The sequence below is a fragment of the Ochotona curzoniae genome, unplaced genomic scaffold, assembly GCF_017591425.1.
Source record: "Ochotona curzoniae isolate NIBS_2020 unplaced genomic scaffold, NIBS_Ocur_1.0 scaffold_2476, whole genome shotgun sequence".
In the NCBI taxonomy this organism is placed as follows: Eukaryota; Metazoa; Chordata; class Mammalia; order Lagomorpha; family Ochotonidae; genus Ochotona; species Ochotona curzoniae.
The window spans coordinates 14,421,876-14,435,749 of NW_024467095.1; the positions used below are offsets into that span (position 1 = coordinate 14,421,876).

Here is a 13,874-nt window from a genome sequence, read left to right on the forward strand (position 1 = left end):
TGATGGGACCACAGCGTCTCCTAGCGGCCAGTGGAGAAGAGTCTCTAGAAATGAGCCCTTTGTCAAAGACCCAAAGGGAGCTAGCTACACTGTGCTACATTGTCTCAAGGATAATGGTGTTGCTGGTGTTCCCTGATTTTCAAAACGAAAATCTGAACTCAGTGCAATTGCTGGATTGCCTAATCCTCCTCCTTCAAGCACCAGGATCCCATTTGGGTGTGGTTTATGATCCTGCCACTCCACTTCCCATCCATCTCTCTGCTTGGTGGCCTGGGAAAGCAGCAGAGGATGAGCACAAAGCCTGGAGGTTCTTGGTTCCTGGCTTCAGATCGCCTCAAGTGCCGCCATTGTGGCCTCTTGGAGAGGGAACCAGCAGATGGTTCTTGTCTCTGTCTCTTCTCTGTGTAAATCTGCCTCTCCAAGAAAAATAAATAAATCTTAAAAGAGAGAGATGAACATTTCCTTACACAAATATTAGGTTGAAGTCGGCCTTTGTTTAGAATGTCCACTATCATGGTAAATAACTTCCTTTTACAATCCTTGAAGCTGGTGGTGGGTGAATTCAGTTCAAAGTTCAAACTGAGAAGGGAACAGAAGAGACACAATATTGTGGCAGACACAGTCTATATTAGGAGGTGCTAACTCAGATGGAGAGAGCAAGTGCCGGAAAGCAGGGACACCTGCAGTGTGAGGACTTCAGGCTTTTGTGCTATGTATGTGGTCGGCTTTGAAACCATGGAGGGAGGAGCGGGGGAGATTTCATCCAGGACTGCTGGGACCTGGGCAAAGAAGGCAGCCCCGGGGTTTCTGTATGGGGAAGGGATGACTATGCCATGCTGTGGTTTAACTGCTGGCACAGAAGTACACAGCAGAATCCTTGGCTTCTGTGGGCTGAATCTTCAGAGTGGAGAGCTTTGTGTCAGGCATCTCGGCTGAGAATCGATCTTTGGGCATTCCTGAATCATCTATTGGAGCCTGGTTATTGAAGTAAATCAACAATTCCAGCGCCTGTCCCACCATCTGCCTATACCAGAAGAGGGTATTATGACCTGAAGCGGGCTTACATCTCAGAGTGACTTCTTTTCCCTTCTCTGTCACCTTAAGCCTGGGTGTCTGGATGACTCCAGTATCTGCGGCCTCTATAAAAGAAGACTGAATTGGTGGACAGAAGAAGAGAAAAACAGGGACTCATCGACAGGAAAGCCTCTGAGGATTCTGAGAACTCACTTGCCAGCAGGATACAGAGGACCAAACAGCCGAGGGTCTGAGTGTTCATGGCAGGGTGATGGCAGGGATGGAGAATCCAAATCGGGCCCTGTGGGTCCAAGCAGCGATAAGACACAACTGTCAGTGACATCATCAAATAAGGTGCCACCCCTAACAGAGGCTGCATCCCCGGGACACAAGTCAGGGATTGATGAACTCCAACTAGAACAGATCTGAGACAGACTCAGGTGTAGCAATTCCTTATGCCTCTCTGGGGTCTCTGTGTCTGAGATCCTGTCAGCTATTTCCATCTGCATCTGCACCTCAATCTTAGGTATTTAGAGATGGATCATTTTTCTTCTTGCAAGTTTGTTTCTTCGCAAGCTCTTGTATTCCTATCAATGACAAGTGTATGTTCCTAGTCAAAGTTACACACGTATAATTCATGAGTTTAGTTAAGGGTTGGCTTCTGAGCTCTCCAGGAACAACAGGGATGCCAGCAGCATCATTAAGGCTACAGACAATCAGCGGATGCCCCAAGAGCTGATTAGGTTTGAAAGCTATTTGCAGTGACAGATCTCTCTGAGTTGATTTGTCCCTGAACTTTACTAAAATCTCAGAGCCCATGGCACAGAATCTTTCATGTTGTCTATTCCCACTATGAAATAAGCAAAGCTTTTTCTTGTTAGCAAAGATTTGCAAATGACAATCGGGAGACCTGATTTACAGCTCGTTTCTATGCCCTTAGACAAATGCAGACTTTAAAGTCATTAACCCTGGCCTTTTTCTTATTAAAGGAGCCCCTTTTGGTTCTCCCTCCACTTCAACCTATCCTCTAGGCGTGAAGGTTATGGAAATTAGAGACAAGGTTTCCTGCTTCAGGTTGATTCCTGAGGGTTACTTGCTAATGAAGGGGCAGTTTGCAGTTTCTGCAGTTGGCCTGGAGACACATGTTAGATCATGATTCGGAGAGCCAAGCTGTGTTAAAAACAAGTAGTGTGCAGACGGGCTTGTGTTCCTAAAACAGAAGGAATGCAGTCCCAACAACACCATGACCTTGGTGTGTGAGACCCATTTCAGAATCCTGAGCTCTGAAATGCAAGAAAACAAATATGTGTGTTTTGAAACCCCGAGTTACTGGCAGTTATTTACCCCTCAATGAAACTAATACATCATAGCATTCATGGTGACTGTGGATGATGGAGGCAGAATCTGGATAAAAAAGCTCTGGCTAGCAGGCAAATACACAATTACATGGGGAGAACTTAAAATCAGGCCAAGGGAAGCCTAAGCAAAAACTCTTTATCTCTATCCAGACCCCACCTACTTTAAAGGGATCTAATAATGACTGGAGTGAAGGAAGAAGTTAGAATTAGAAGCTACGGCTTCTTCCTGCAGTGAGTAAACATTCATGGTTTGCGTCTGTCTAAAAAATGAATTTTCTAGCGACAGCTGTTCTTTCATCATTCAGTACATCCTGCAGGGCAGAACTAAGGTCAAGTTTGGGCTGCAGGCTATCCTTGTCTATCTGGATGTCCCTTCTTATTCCCATAAATCACCCTCTCTGAGTAGCATACCTTCCACCCTCCTCTCCCTTGGGAAAACAAAATATAATTTTCCAGATTTCAATGGTGTTTTGGATATTCACTTCCCTTTTATTTCCTGTCTCCATACATGCAATAGATGTGTATACCTTTTCTCTAATCTACTATGGTCATTTTATCCCATGAACTCAATTACCAAACCCTTTAATAGCAGAGGAAAAGCCCTCCCTTCCCTACGATAAAATTGAAAATTTTATGTTTCTTATGTTTTGCCACAATTTAAAAAACACTTTAAAAGATACCACTTACAAAATAACACAGGCAGGTACTGACAACCAAATTTTCTGTCCTGGGACCTAAAGACAGTGAAATACCCCTGATGATTTAAACATGTTGACAACTTATCTAGAAGTGTTGTTTGTCAGCAAATACTCCAAAAAAGGGTTTTGTGAGGTGGTTGCAGCATCCTTTCGTGGTATAAGTGGGTTTCTGGCAGTCTGCAGCTCTAGTCAGTTAGAACTGACACTCCCCTAGAGATTTCTCGAGCTGGTGAGTTTGCAATCATTATTACAGGTTATAGCATTTAGATTTTTTTGGAAGTTTTGGAGCCTTCCTTTTTATGCTTGGTTATAATCCATGTTCTCTCTTCTGGTATTACCTTATAAACTTGCACTGCTATTTTTACTACTCTTTTTTCTTGCTAAGTAATGAAAATTCACTCATTCTGGAAACAAAGTATTAGACAAAGCCAGTTCTGCCTCAGCAAACAAGATAAAGCAAATCCTAAGATCTGCAGGGCTTACCTGTGGAAGTCTTATCCTTGGCTGCAAATCCAGTGTGGCTTGAGCAACAGCCTGGCTCAGTGCTATTGCCAAACTGTTATTCATTGAATCAGTCTGTTTCCATCATATGATTAGGCAATCTCTGACATGTAGCTTCCCTGTTCATCAAGGCACCATGTGAAAAAGAGTTGAAGGATGACCACACAGGAAAGAGTTGACAGCAGATTTTAAAATTCCTGCTGGAAGATGGGTCTTTGGCCGGCATTTGGGGACTTGGGGTTCATTAAAATTCCTTGGGCTGACATAATTTTCCTAACATAGAAGTGGCTTACTGTGCCTAGACTGTTAGTTGAAACTGTAAGAGTGTTACACTGAATACTGTATTCCCTTGTCACGGGGGCTGGGGAGGGTATCAATGAGCTCAATTGGCAGAGGGAGGCCACGTACTACATTCTTTTTTTCTGAGGGAAGAAAAAACTCTGACTCCTCCTGGGGGAAAATAATATGCAGATAATACAGCTTGAGGATTCCTCTGGGTTCCACTTGGGTCCTTTTCCTCTAGAATCTACTGCTGGCTGCTTGCTATGTCACTATCAACAATTTTAGCGATGAGTGCAACTACATCTTGTATCCCATCAGGCATTCTAGGTAAAGTACAAATGTGGATGCATCATTTGGACATCCATCACAGGACCACAGAATATTTTTAAAGGGCTCACTTGAAATTGGTGTGTGTAGAATTTATTCACACATCATTTATTGGGACCTTACCATTTGCTCCCAACCTTCTCACTGCAAGTAGAGCTAGCAGCTCTCACAGATTCAATGGACATTGGATAACTGTAAATCATAGCTCCTGTCATACAGATTCCTCATCATTTTTGTAATTCTTCATGCCCTTTCTCCCATGGTAGCTTTTCATTTAAAAAATTACTGATTTATTTCCATTTTATTTGAAAGGCAGAGACAAAGATGGAGAGACAGACATCTTCTATTTGTTGAATTGCTCGCCAAAGACTCACAGCAGCTGAGACTTAACCAGGTCAAAGCCAGGAGCCAAGACCTTCATCTGAGTCACTCACATGGGCAGCAGGTGTCCAGGAACTAAATCCATTACTGCTGCTTCCCAGGGTGTGCACCAGGAGGATCTGGATTGGAAGCTGAGGAGCCAGAATTTGAATAAAGAGCCCTAATATCAGATGTAAGCACCATATGCCGATGGTTGACTCAACTGCTATGCCAACTGCCTGCTTTTTACGTGTGTTTTTACTTGCAACATTTAATTTAATGGAATTTCCAAGGTTGAGCTTTTCATAGCTTTATTTTTTTATGTCTCCACTTAAAAGAAATCATCTCCCAAATGAATGCTTAAAATATTTCCATTAAATTCTCCTAGTAAAATTTGTTTTACTTTTTATAATATGTGCAAACTTTACTTTTTGCAATTTACTTTTTGTATTATCTTTTATATTTTTTCAATAAATATACTGAAAATATGTTTTTATGTAAGTAATAAAATAAAGACTTAGGAATAAGGGCAAAGGACACATGCCCAGTGTAGAAGAAATGGCCTGTAACATGGGTCGCTATGGAGGGACACTTACAAGAAATTACTGACTACAAATGAGTACAGCTAGTGCAAGATGTGATGGAGAGATAGGACAAGGGAAGAGTATGTAGGGCCTCTTAGAGCTGTTATCTCAGCATAAGAAGCAGCTAGGAGCAGGAACCATGTGAATAAGGGCTTATGCCTGTGAGTTGAAGGATGAAAAAAATAGAGGCGGGTAGACAATAAAAGTCACTAATGTCCATGATGGAGAGAATGATATGGTGACGGTGACATTATCAAAGGAGTCATCATGATTCTCAACTAAGGGTGGGGTCTTCTCTGTGTGGAAAAGGGCTGCAGAAGACAATCAGTACACTGAGCATGTTGGGGTGGCTTCCAGTTGGCTTGAGGCTGGTGTGGGCTGGAACTCAGCACTGAAGATCATGATACCCATGCTGTAAGATCTCTGCTTGGAAAGGCTCTGTGGCTCCTCCAAAAGCAGGGACTCCCCAGGCAGGGCCAGGCGTCACAAGCACGTGAAACCTCAGCCTTCCTGAGCACCCTTTATGTGCAGAGAGGAGGCAGCTGCGCAGTGCTGTGGACTCACTGCTGGAGCAGAAGTACACAGATGTCTGGGCAGCCGTGGCTGACTCCAGCGTGAGGGAGAATACCTCCATGTTTGATCTAGAGACCGTGTACCCGTTGGAGACGTCTCCTTTTTCCGAGCTGTTAACACCGTATGAGTAATGGATCAGCCTCAACCCAGATTCCAGGTCTTGTCGGTACCAGTGCATGTTTCTGTGGTTGTCAGTCTGGTGACATTTCAGAGTGACTTTCCTTTCTGTCTCTGTGATCTTGTACCTTGGGATCTGGGTGATTCCAGCATCTGTGTGTCCTGTAATAGAGGGATGTTGTCCCACGAGAGAGGGTTGAATTGTGGTTTTGGGATTAACAGAGGAGGAAGCCCACTTGTGACCATCACTCACCAGCCCACAGGAGACTAAAGACCACGGTGAAGAAGAGCTTGGTGCCCATTTCAGCCACAAGGCAGAATCTTGCGTCTTCTGACCCTGCTTTGGGGAGATAGAACTTGGGCTGCTCCTGGTTACTCAATGATGTCAGTGTCTTCAACAAATGTAATCACTGAGACACACCCCTTCCCTGCAGGAACAAGCCACTTATCAAGTGCACACTATAATTCATAGTATTTAGTAATACTTTGCAGCATAAAACACATAAAACACACTATTTGTCATCTTACTATGCAAAGAATTTGTATTCCATTTTAAAAGAGATCTTACAGGTACATATTTGTTTCCCTGATTTTAGTGAGCCAATCTGTTTCCCTAGGCATATTTTATTCCTATTATGATAACATTTCTTATGAATACACTGCTATAGTTATTTCTAGTATAGAAACACTATACTATATAGAAATGCTCTAAGAAGCATCTTCTTGGCAGTCACGCTGTATCTCTTCACTCCTCTGGTCTAAACCTCGGGTCTGAACCTTTTGCAAGCACCTTTCATTAGTTTTACTCTTTGCCTAAATTCTAGATGATTGGATGCTAACCTGCAGCAATAGCCCTGACTACACAAGCCACTTGACATCCAGGAAGGTTTAATAATCTGAAGGTCAGTTTCACTGGAATTTGAATTGGTGTATGCTTTCTCACATCAATTGAACTCCTAAGAGCTCTGCTTGTCAACGTGGGGCTTTGTGTTCCTGTGAATAGGAATTATCCTTTTGTATCAGGGAGGCCATGGACCCTGGGTCACCTAGGTTCCTGTGACTGTCCTTTCCGTGAAGTGAAGGGCTGACTCATGAACAATGTGGATGGGAGGCACTGAGAAATACGTATGTCTGGTGCCTCTGGTGTCACAGGGACAAGCTATGTCTCCATAGAGATCTTGTATCCATCAAATGCGATAGTATGGATTTATCATAAATGTGGAATTGTACAGAACTTACGTCTAGTCTATAGTAGTCTGCAATGCTGCTGTCCACCAAGGCCTTTTCTCAATGCCAGTCTATGTCTTTGCAATGTCTGTCCTGGTGGTTTCTGCATAGGGCTTTCTACAAACACGCCCCAATGAGCAGGGCAGAGAATCAGAAGTAGACATGGTGAGTCCGTGCTATGTTCCCCTGGGAAGGCTGAGACTGAGGTTGGGCAGGCCCAGGAAAGCCTCTCGCTTCTATTTGTGGAGCTCGGCTGGTGTTAGGGGATGAGCGCTACCTGGCAATTCCATTTCCATGGATGGGTCAGAGGAAGGGAGGTATGTCTTTATGTCTTCTAGTTCAGAACTCGGATCTCTGGCAGGAGGCCCATGGTATCCCACAGCTCTCAGCGCTGATCTCCAAACCTGCCGGTGATGGAAGCCTTCCAAGTGGCAGTCTGAATTTTTTGTGAAGGGAAGCATCCATGAGGAGTACCTGCTTTTCGTTCACTGTTGTATTATTTAGTGATTATTGAGCCATAAATTTCCTATCAGTGGACGCATAACTCCATCTTGAAATGCTTGAAATGCTAATAGGACTAACAGTATGGCTTCATATAAAATAATGTTCTGGAAGTTGGGAGATAGTGAACCAAAGCCAATCATCCAATTGAATAGATGACTTTTTGTTACATCTTACTAAAGATCAGGGGACACAGTGGAGGCTTAGGAGAACCTTGATTTTGGAAGCAATAAGAGATAGCTTGGTTCCTGACTCTGATGCTTAGAAATATGAAGCTTCAGGGCCTGGCACAGTAGCTTAGCAACTAAAGTCCTCACTTGGCACCTGCCAGGATCCCATATAGGTACTAGTTCATGTCCTGGCAACCCTGCTTCCATCCAGCAACCTGTTTGTTGCCTAGTAAAGCAGTTGAGGACGGCCCAAGGCCTTGGGACCCTACACACACGTGGGCAACCCGGAAGAGGCTCCGGGTTCCTGGTTTCAGATCGGTTCAGCTCCAGCCGTAGTGGCCACTTAGGGAGTAAGCCAGCAGACATAAGAACTTCCTCTCTGTTTCTCCTTCTCTCTGCATAGGTGCCTTTCCAATTAAAAAAAATTAAAAATTAAAAAAGGGTCCAGCACGGTAGCATAGCGGCTTAAGTCCTCACCTTGCATACAGTGGGATCCTATACAGGCACCGGTTCGTGCCTTGGTGGTCCTGCTTCCCATCCAGCTCCCTGCTTGTGGGCTGGGAAAGCAGTCGAGGACAGCCCAAAGCCTTAGGGCTCTGCACTAGTGTGGGAGACCCAGAGGAAGCTCCTGACTCCTGGCTTTGAATCGGCTCAGCTCCAGCCCTTGCGGTCACTTGGGGAGTGAATCAATGGATGCAAGATCTTCCTCTCTGTCTCTCCTTCTCTCTGTAATCTGACTTTCCAATAAAAATAAATCTTTAAAATAAATAACTAAAAAAATATTTTTTTAAAAAAAAATATGAAACTTCAGGAAAATCTGAGAACTACCAACAGCTGCTTACTTGTAAAATGATGCCCTGGGGTCTTCCTCATTGGTGCAGTGCGTGCTCAGAGATCTATGCGAGCATTAAACTTTTGAGTGTACCTGCACTTTATTGCAGAGTGGGGGTACTTGTCATTTGTTGGCAATTAGAAGATGCTGGCAGAGATGTGAGAGCAATCCCTGGTCTGGGACCCCAGTGTTCAGGAACTCGCTGAGCCTAGCCGGGCAGACAGAGGGGGAGGCGAACAACTAGAAGCATCTCTGGGGCCCAACTATGGGTGTGGAGTGACCCCCACCCCCTTATCTGCGTACGTCTTCAGCTGGGACAGGAAGTTTTGGGTATAGAGAGCCAGTGGCACTGCAGGGCTGTGCCAAGCTGCTGGCACACAAATACAGGGCTGAGTCTTCCAGCTCCAAGACGGTCATGTTCAGCTCAGAGTGATAGTCCTGGAACTGATGAGCTGAAAACCGGTCAGGGAAGTTTCCTTTTTCCCTCTCTACCATTTCAAAATACTGAATGAGCAGCTGGGGGCCTTGACCCGGAAGCATCTGGTACCAGAACACAGTGTTGTGTCCTGAGATGGGATAGCATTTCAGAGTGCAATTCCCTCCTTCCGCTTTGATGAGATGTCTTGGGGACTGGATAACTCCCGTGTCCCCTGAACCTGTGGCGAAAGAAGACAGAACTAAAGACGTGCCCCCTGAAAGAGCTTGTTACTCTACAAACAGTAAAAAAAAAAAAAAAATGTGGCTTTAAGGAATTGGTCATCTGTGTTCAGGACTCACCAGCTCCCGGAAGACAAAGGGTAACCCAGCAGAGGAGACCCCCCGCAGAGGAAAACAAAAGAGACATCTCCCGACGGAGGGTGCCGGTCCCCTGAAGTGAGAGAGCAGGCATTTTGCTCCTTCCTGTTCTCTGTTGGGAGGGTTTGTCTGTGTTGTCTCTGCTAGTCGATGGGCACCTGCAGCCCTGGACAGACTCAGCTGACGCAAGTCTTCCAAGTTCTGACCAGCTTCCTCTATGAGAAAATAGCTGGCTGTGCTGAACTGGGCAGGATGGAGCGCTACAGCTCCTCAGTTTTCTCTGTTCACAGCTGGCTTGGGCATGCAGGCTGCCCCACTGAAGACACACCACGCTCGTTCAAACGCAAACTCCGAGACACTTTACCCTGTGCAAGGCTGCAGTACACACCACTACCATCACACACACACACACACACACACACACACATCCGTGGATGTGATTTTTGGCTGGGATTATCCTCTTCTATGCTAAGACTGCCTCTGGATCACCAAATATTATCCCTGACGCATGCACCAAACCAAGATAGCCTCACCACTGTGTACCCCTGAGGCAGGGCTGTCTGCAGCTCACTCAATGGAACCACAGTGCCCTCTAGTGGCCAGTTGTGCAGTCCCTGGCAAATGACTTTGGAATATGTAGAACTCTCATTCTACAGGAGGTCTTAGGTTCACCCAGGACACAGCTCAACTTTTTGCTGATTTCAAATTAACTTAACCATATGGGCCATATGGGCGCTGTCCCAGAGGCCCTGTTTCCCATCCAACTCCGTGCTTATGGTCTTGGAAAGCAGTTGAGGACGGCCCAAAAATTAAGACCCTGCACCTGGCTGGGAGACCTGGAAGAGGCTCCGAACTGCTGACTTTGGATCGGCTCAGTTCTGACAGCTGTGGCCGCTTGGGGAGTGGATCATCAGACGGAAGATCTTCCTATCTGTTTCTTCTCCTTTCTGTATATCTGAATTTCCAATAAAAATAAATAAATAAATCTTTGATTTGATTCACATCATATGAGCTTTCTATGAAAGCAAGGGTCAGCAAACCTTCTCTGTAAAGGATCAAATGGTAAATATCTTACGTTCTTTGCACCATGCAATCTCCATCCCAGCTACACAACTTTGTTCCTGTGGTATAAACACAGTCACAAACAACATATGAATGATTGGGTGATGCTATATTCCAATGTCACTTCGTCTATGGATGCTGAAACTTGAATAACACATAGGTTTTATGACACTAAATATTATTAGCTTTATTTTAATTCAAACATGTAAAAGGCACTATTAGCTTCTGGGCTGTCTAGAGAGAGGCTATTACTGCAGCTGGGACAGCTGCCTCCAAGGGCTTGAACTGGCAGGAAGCGAGAGTAAGGAGCTGGATGTGGGAATCAAACCCAGGCATTCTGTTGGGAAATGTGGACATCTGAGCTGCTCAACTGGACGCCTGCTCCCTGTGTTTTTTTCATCAGAGAACTTAAACTTGATAGTTGGTTTTTGATCTGGTTATGTTACTGTCTATCATCTCTCAGGCTTTTACGTTTATTCAATTTCATGTTCATTCGTTTTCAGATATTGTCCTGTGGATGAGTTGAACACTTATTAATAATTCTTTGATGAGTACTCCAATGTGGCAAGTGAGCAACGTAACCATTAGACTGAATTGCCCTCTCCCTCTCACAGTCTTTTATGAGAATAAACTGAAATGTGCTGTACTGGCAGGCTAGATGGATGCCTGCCTGCTTGTCTTCTCCACAGCTTCATGTTGGCAGGATGGATGGACCAATAAGACCTTCAGAGCTGTGAGTGAGGGAAGAGCTGGACTCACCGACTGGGTGCTGGGGAGGAGAGTAAGTGAGTCACAAAAAGCCCATGTGGTCATAGGGAAGATCTGCAATAGATGAGGAAGACGTCGGAGCATGGTGACAGATGAATGTCCCTGTCTATGCATGATGCGTCATGAAGCCACCAACAGAAAAAGGACAGATCTTTTTTGTGTCAAGCTAGAAAAACACAGACCAAAATACAGGAAAGGAGAAGGAATGCATGTGGCGGCTCATCTGTTGAGGTGGATCTCTTTGTGAAAGAGAATTCTGGAAGACATCTCGTATAGGTATATGAGAAGATAGACCATGAGAAGCACACTTGCATGTTACTGTTGGTTACCAGTGGAGGGTGGGATTGGACCTGAGGCTGGAGGGGGGATAATTCACATTTTATTTACATGGCATTGAGATGTTATTCATAAAAGACTATTTTAGCTGCGGGAGTGCACTACATTCTTTGATCAGGTGGCAGAATTTGTAAAGTCTGAATGTGTAGAGTACAGATGAACCCTGGCCAGTGCCAGCATCCTGGTGCCACAGGTTAAGCTGCAGCCTGGGGCATTGGCATTCTATAGCAGAGTGCCAACTGGACTCCCCGCTGTTCCATTTTCTGTCCAGGTTGCTGCCGATGTCCCTGGCAAAGCAGTGGAGAATAGCACAGGTATTTGAGTTCCTGTCATCCTGGCTGGAGTTCTTGATGCCAGCCCCAGCCGTTGTGGTCATTTGGGGAGTGACCCAGCACATGAAAGACCTCTCTCTCCCTGCCCCCATCTCTCTGTCAGCCTGAATTGTATCTCTGTCTTTGCCTCTCTATATCACTCTGGCTGTCAAATGAATGAATGTATGAATGAATGAATGAATACATACCTACATAAATAATAAATCTTAAAAAAAAGAAAGGCTCTGACATGGGACACCTTGTAAAGGCTTGTTATCTCAGTATACTTTGAGGATGTAGTGTGCTGTGTAAAAGAGCTCACGCTGCTGACGCCCATGGCTGGACTCCAACGGGTGAGTGATGAGCATAGCATGTTTGATGTTGACGTCAGTTTGTGCTGACTACGAACTAACAGGGATCCCACCTCTGCAGGCTCGATCCTCATGAGCAGGTGAACTTCTTGCTCTTAAAGAGGTTTCAAATAATTCCTACCTTCTTTTTTAATCATTAGCAGTTTCATTTTTCTAGCTTGTCAGCCCTAGAAACGCTTTTCTTTGGTTCTAAATCAAGCAGCAGTGTTATTACCATGCCAGTTGTGACGCTACCCCAGGGTATTTCATCAGGCCACAGCTTTCTCCGCCATAATCTTTGCAAGAGCCTGGGAAGAGCTGTTGCCCTTAGGAAAGATGTTCTGACTTCAAGCTCTTAAGGTTCAAACTTTTAGAAAAAAAGAAAAGTCCTCTATTTTCAGTCTTCGCTGCCTAAGGAGATGAAACTGCCTTAGCCTTTAAAGCACAGATGTGAATCTTTCAGACAAAACTGGGGCTTTGGTCTACCCTTGGGCTATCCAAGGTGATTGTGCATTTTATTATTTCACCCAGACTGACTCTGACCCTTCTGCAAGGACTAGTACAGGGTCCCCTCTGCAAGTGGCCTCTGGATTTTTTTTTTAATCTATAACATGAGTATAAGGATGCTGTATTTACATGATTATGCACAAAAAAGGCATCACACACAGTTTTCACTCTTCTAATGAAGAATGAAAATGTGCAAGAAGATGTTTGCAAAGAAATGGAAATGCTGAGTGGCTCTGGTTGAATTTGGGTTTTGTTCTTCAGAGTGCTGTGAACTCAGGGGGACACAGGAAGTGCCTTTGTAATAGCTAAACGCATCCGTGGAGATGCAAGGTTTGTGTGGAAGCACACAGCTTGTGCTATAACAGCTCCAGCAGGTGGTTTGTGCAAAGAACTCTGGTGGTTCTGCAGGGCTGTGCCAAGCTGCTGGCACAGAGATACACAGCTGAGTCCTCTAGTTCCAGGGCACTCACGTTCAGCTCAGAGTGATAGTTCTTGAATTGCTGAGCTGAGAACCTGTCTGGGACGTTTCCTTTTGCATTCTCAAAAGTTTCATAATACACAAAAAGTAACTGAAGGCCCTGGCCAGGAGCCTGTTGGTACCAGGATACATAGGAGTGTCCAGACACAGGGGAGCATTGCAATGACACTTGGTGCCCTCTTGTTTTGATCAGATGTCTTGGAGTTTGAGTGACCCCAGTCTCCACTGTGCCTGTGGGAAAAGCAGATGGAGATGAGCACAAGAGAGAGCGTGGACATGCAGCCACCACGGAGAGTGAGGGTTGAGGAGCCAGTGCGCTCAGGGTAGCCCTCCTTGTCGCCAGCGCTCACCTGCTCCTGGGAGATAAAGCATGGCCCACAGCAGGAGTCTGAAATCCATGGCACCAGATGGGAAGGCAGTGCTGGCTTCTGTGCTGGGGACTGCTCATCTTAGGTAAGAGCTGCCATTCTGATTGGAGACCACGCTGTGATGTCACTGCCCAGAGAGCTTCCTCCTACAGGCCACCTGACATTTAAGGTTCCTCTACTCCATGTTCTCCACTGGCAGTGATGGCTTAGGACAACAGCTCCCCTCATGAGGCACTTGCTCCTCTGTCTGCACTGTTCAAGGCACCAGGAGACCCCATTTTCCACCCCAATTAATGCTGTAATTCACAAGAGGGTAACAAGTGTGTGATGAAATCTTCCCATACCAGTTCTGTCC

At 45.2% G+C, this 13,874-nt stretch overlaps 2 gene segments (V, D, J or C); both read right to left on the reverse strand.

Moving 5' to 3' along the window:
* Window positions 1-13,874, reverse strand: part of LOC121170947 — a 171,482-nt gene that overhangs the window by 105,480 nt on the left and 52,128 nt on the right.
* LOC121170954 lies at window positions 844-3,748 on the reverse strand. The segment is given in 3 exon segments: window positions 844-1,139; window positions 1,228-1,315; window positions 3,554-3,748. Coding segments are annotated over 3 exon segments (468 nt in total).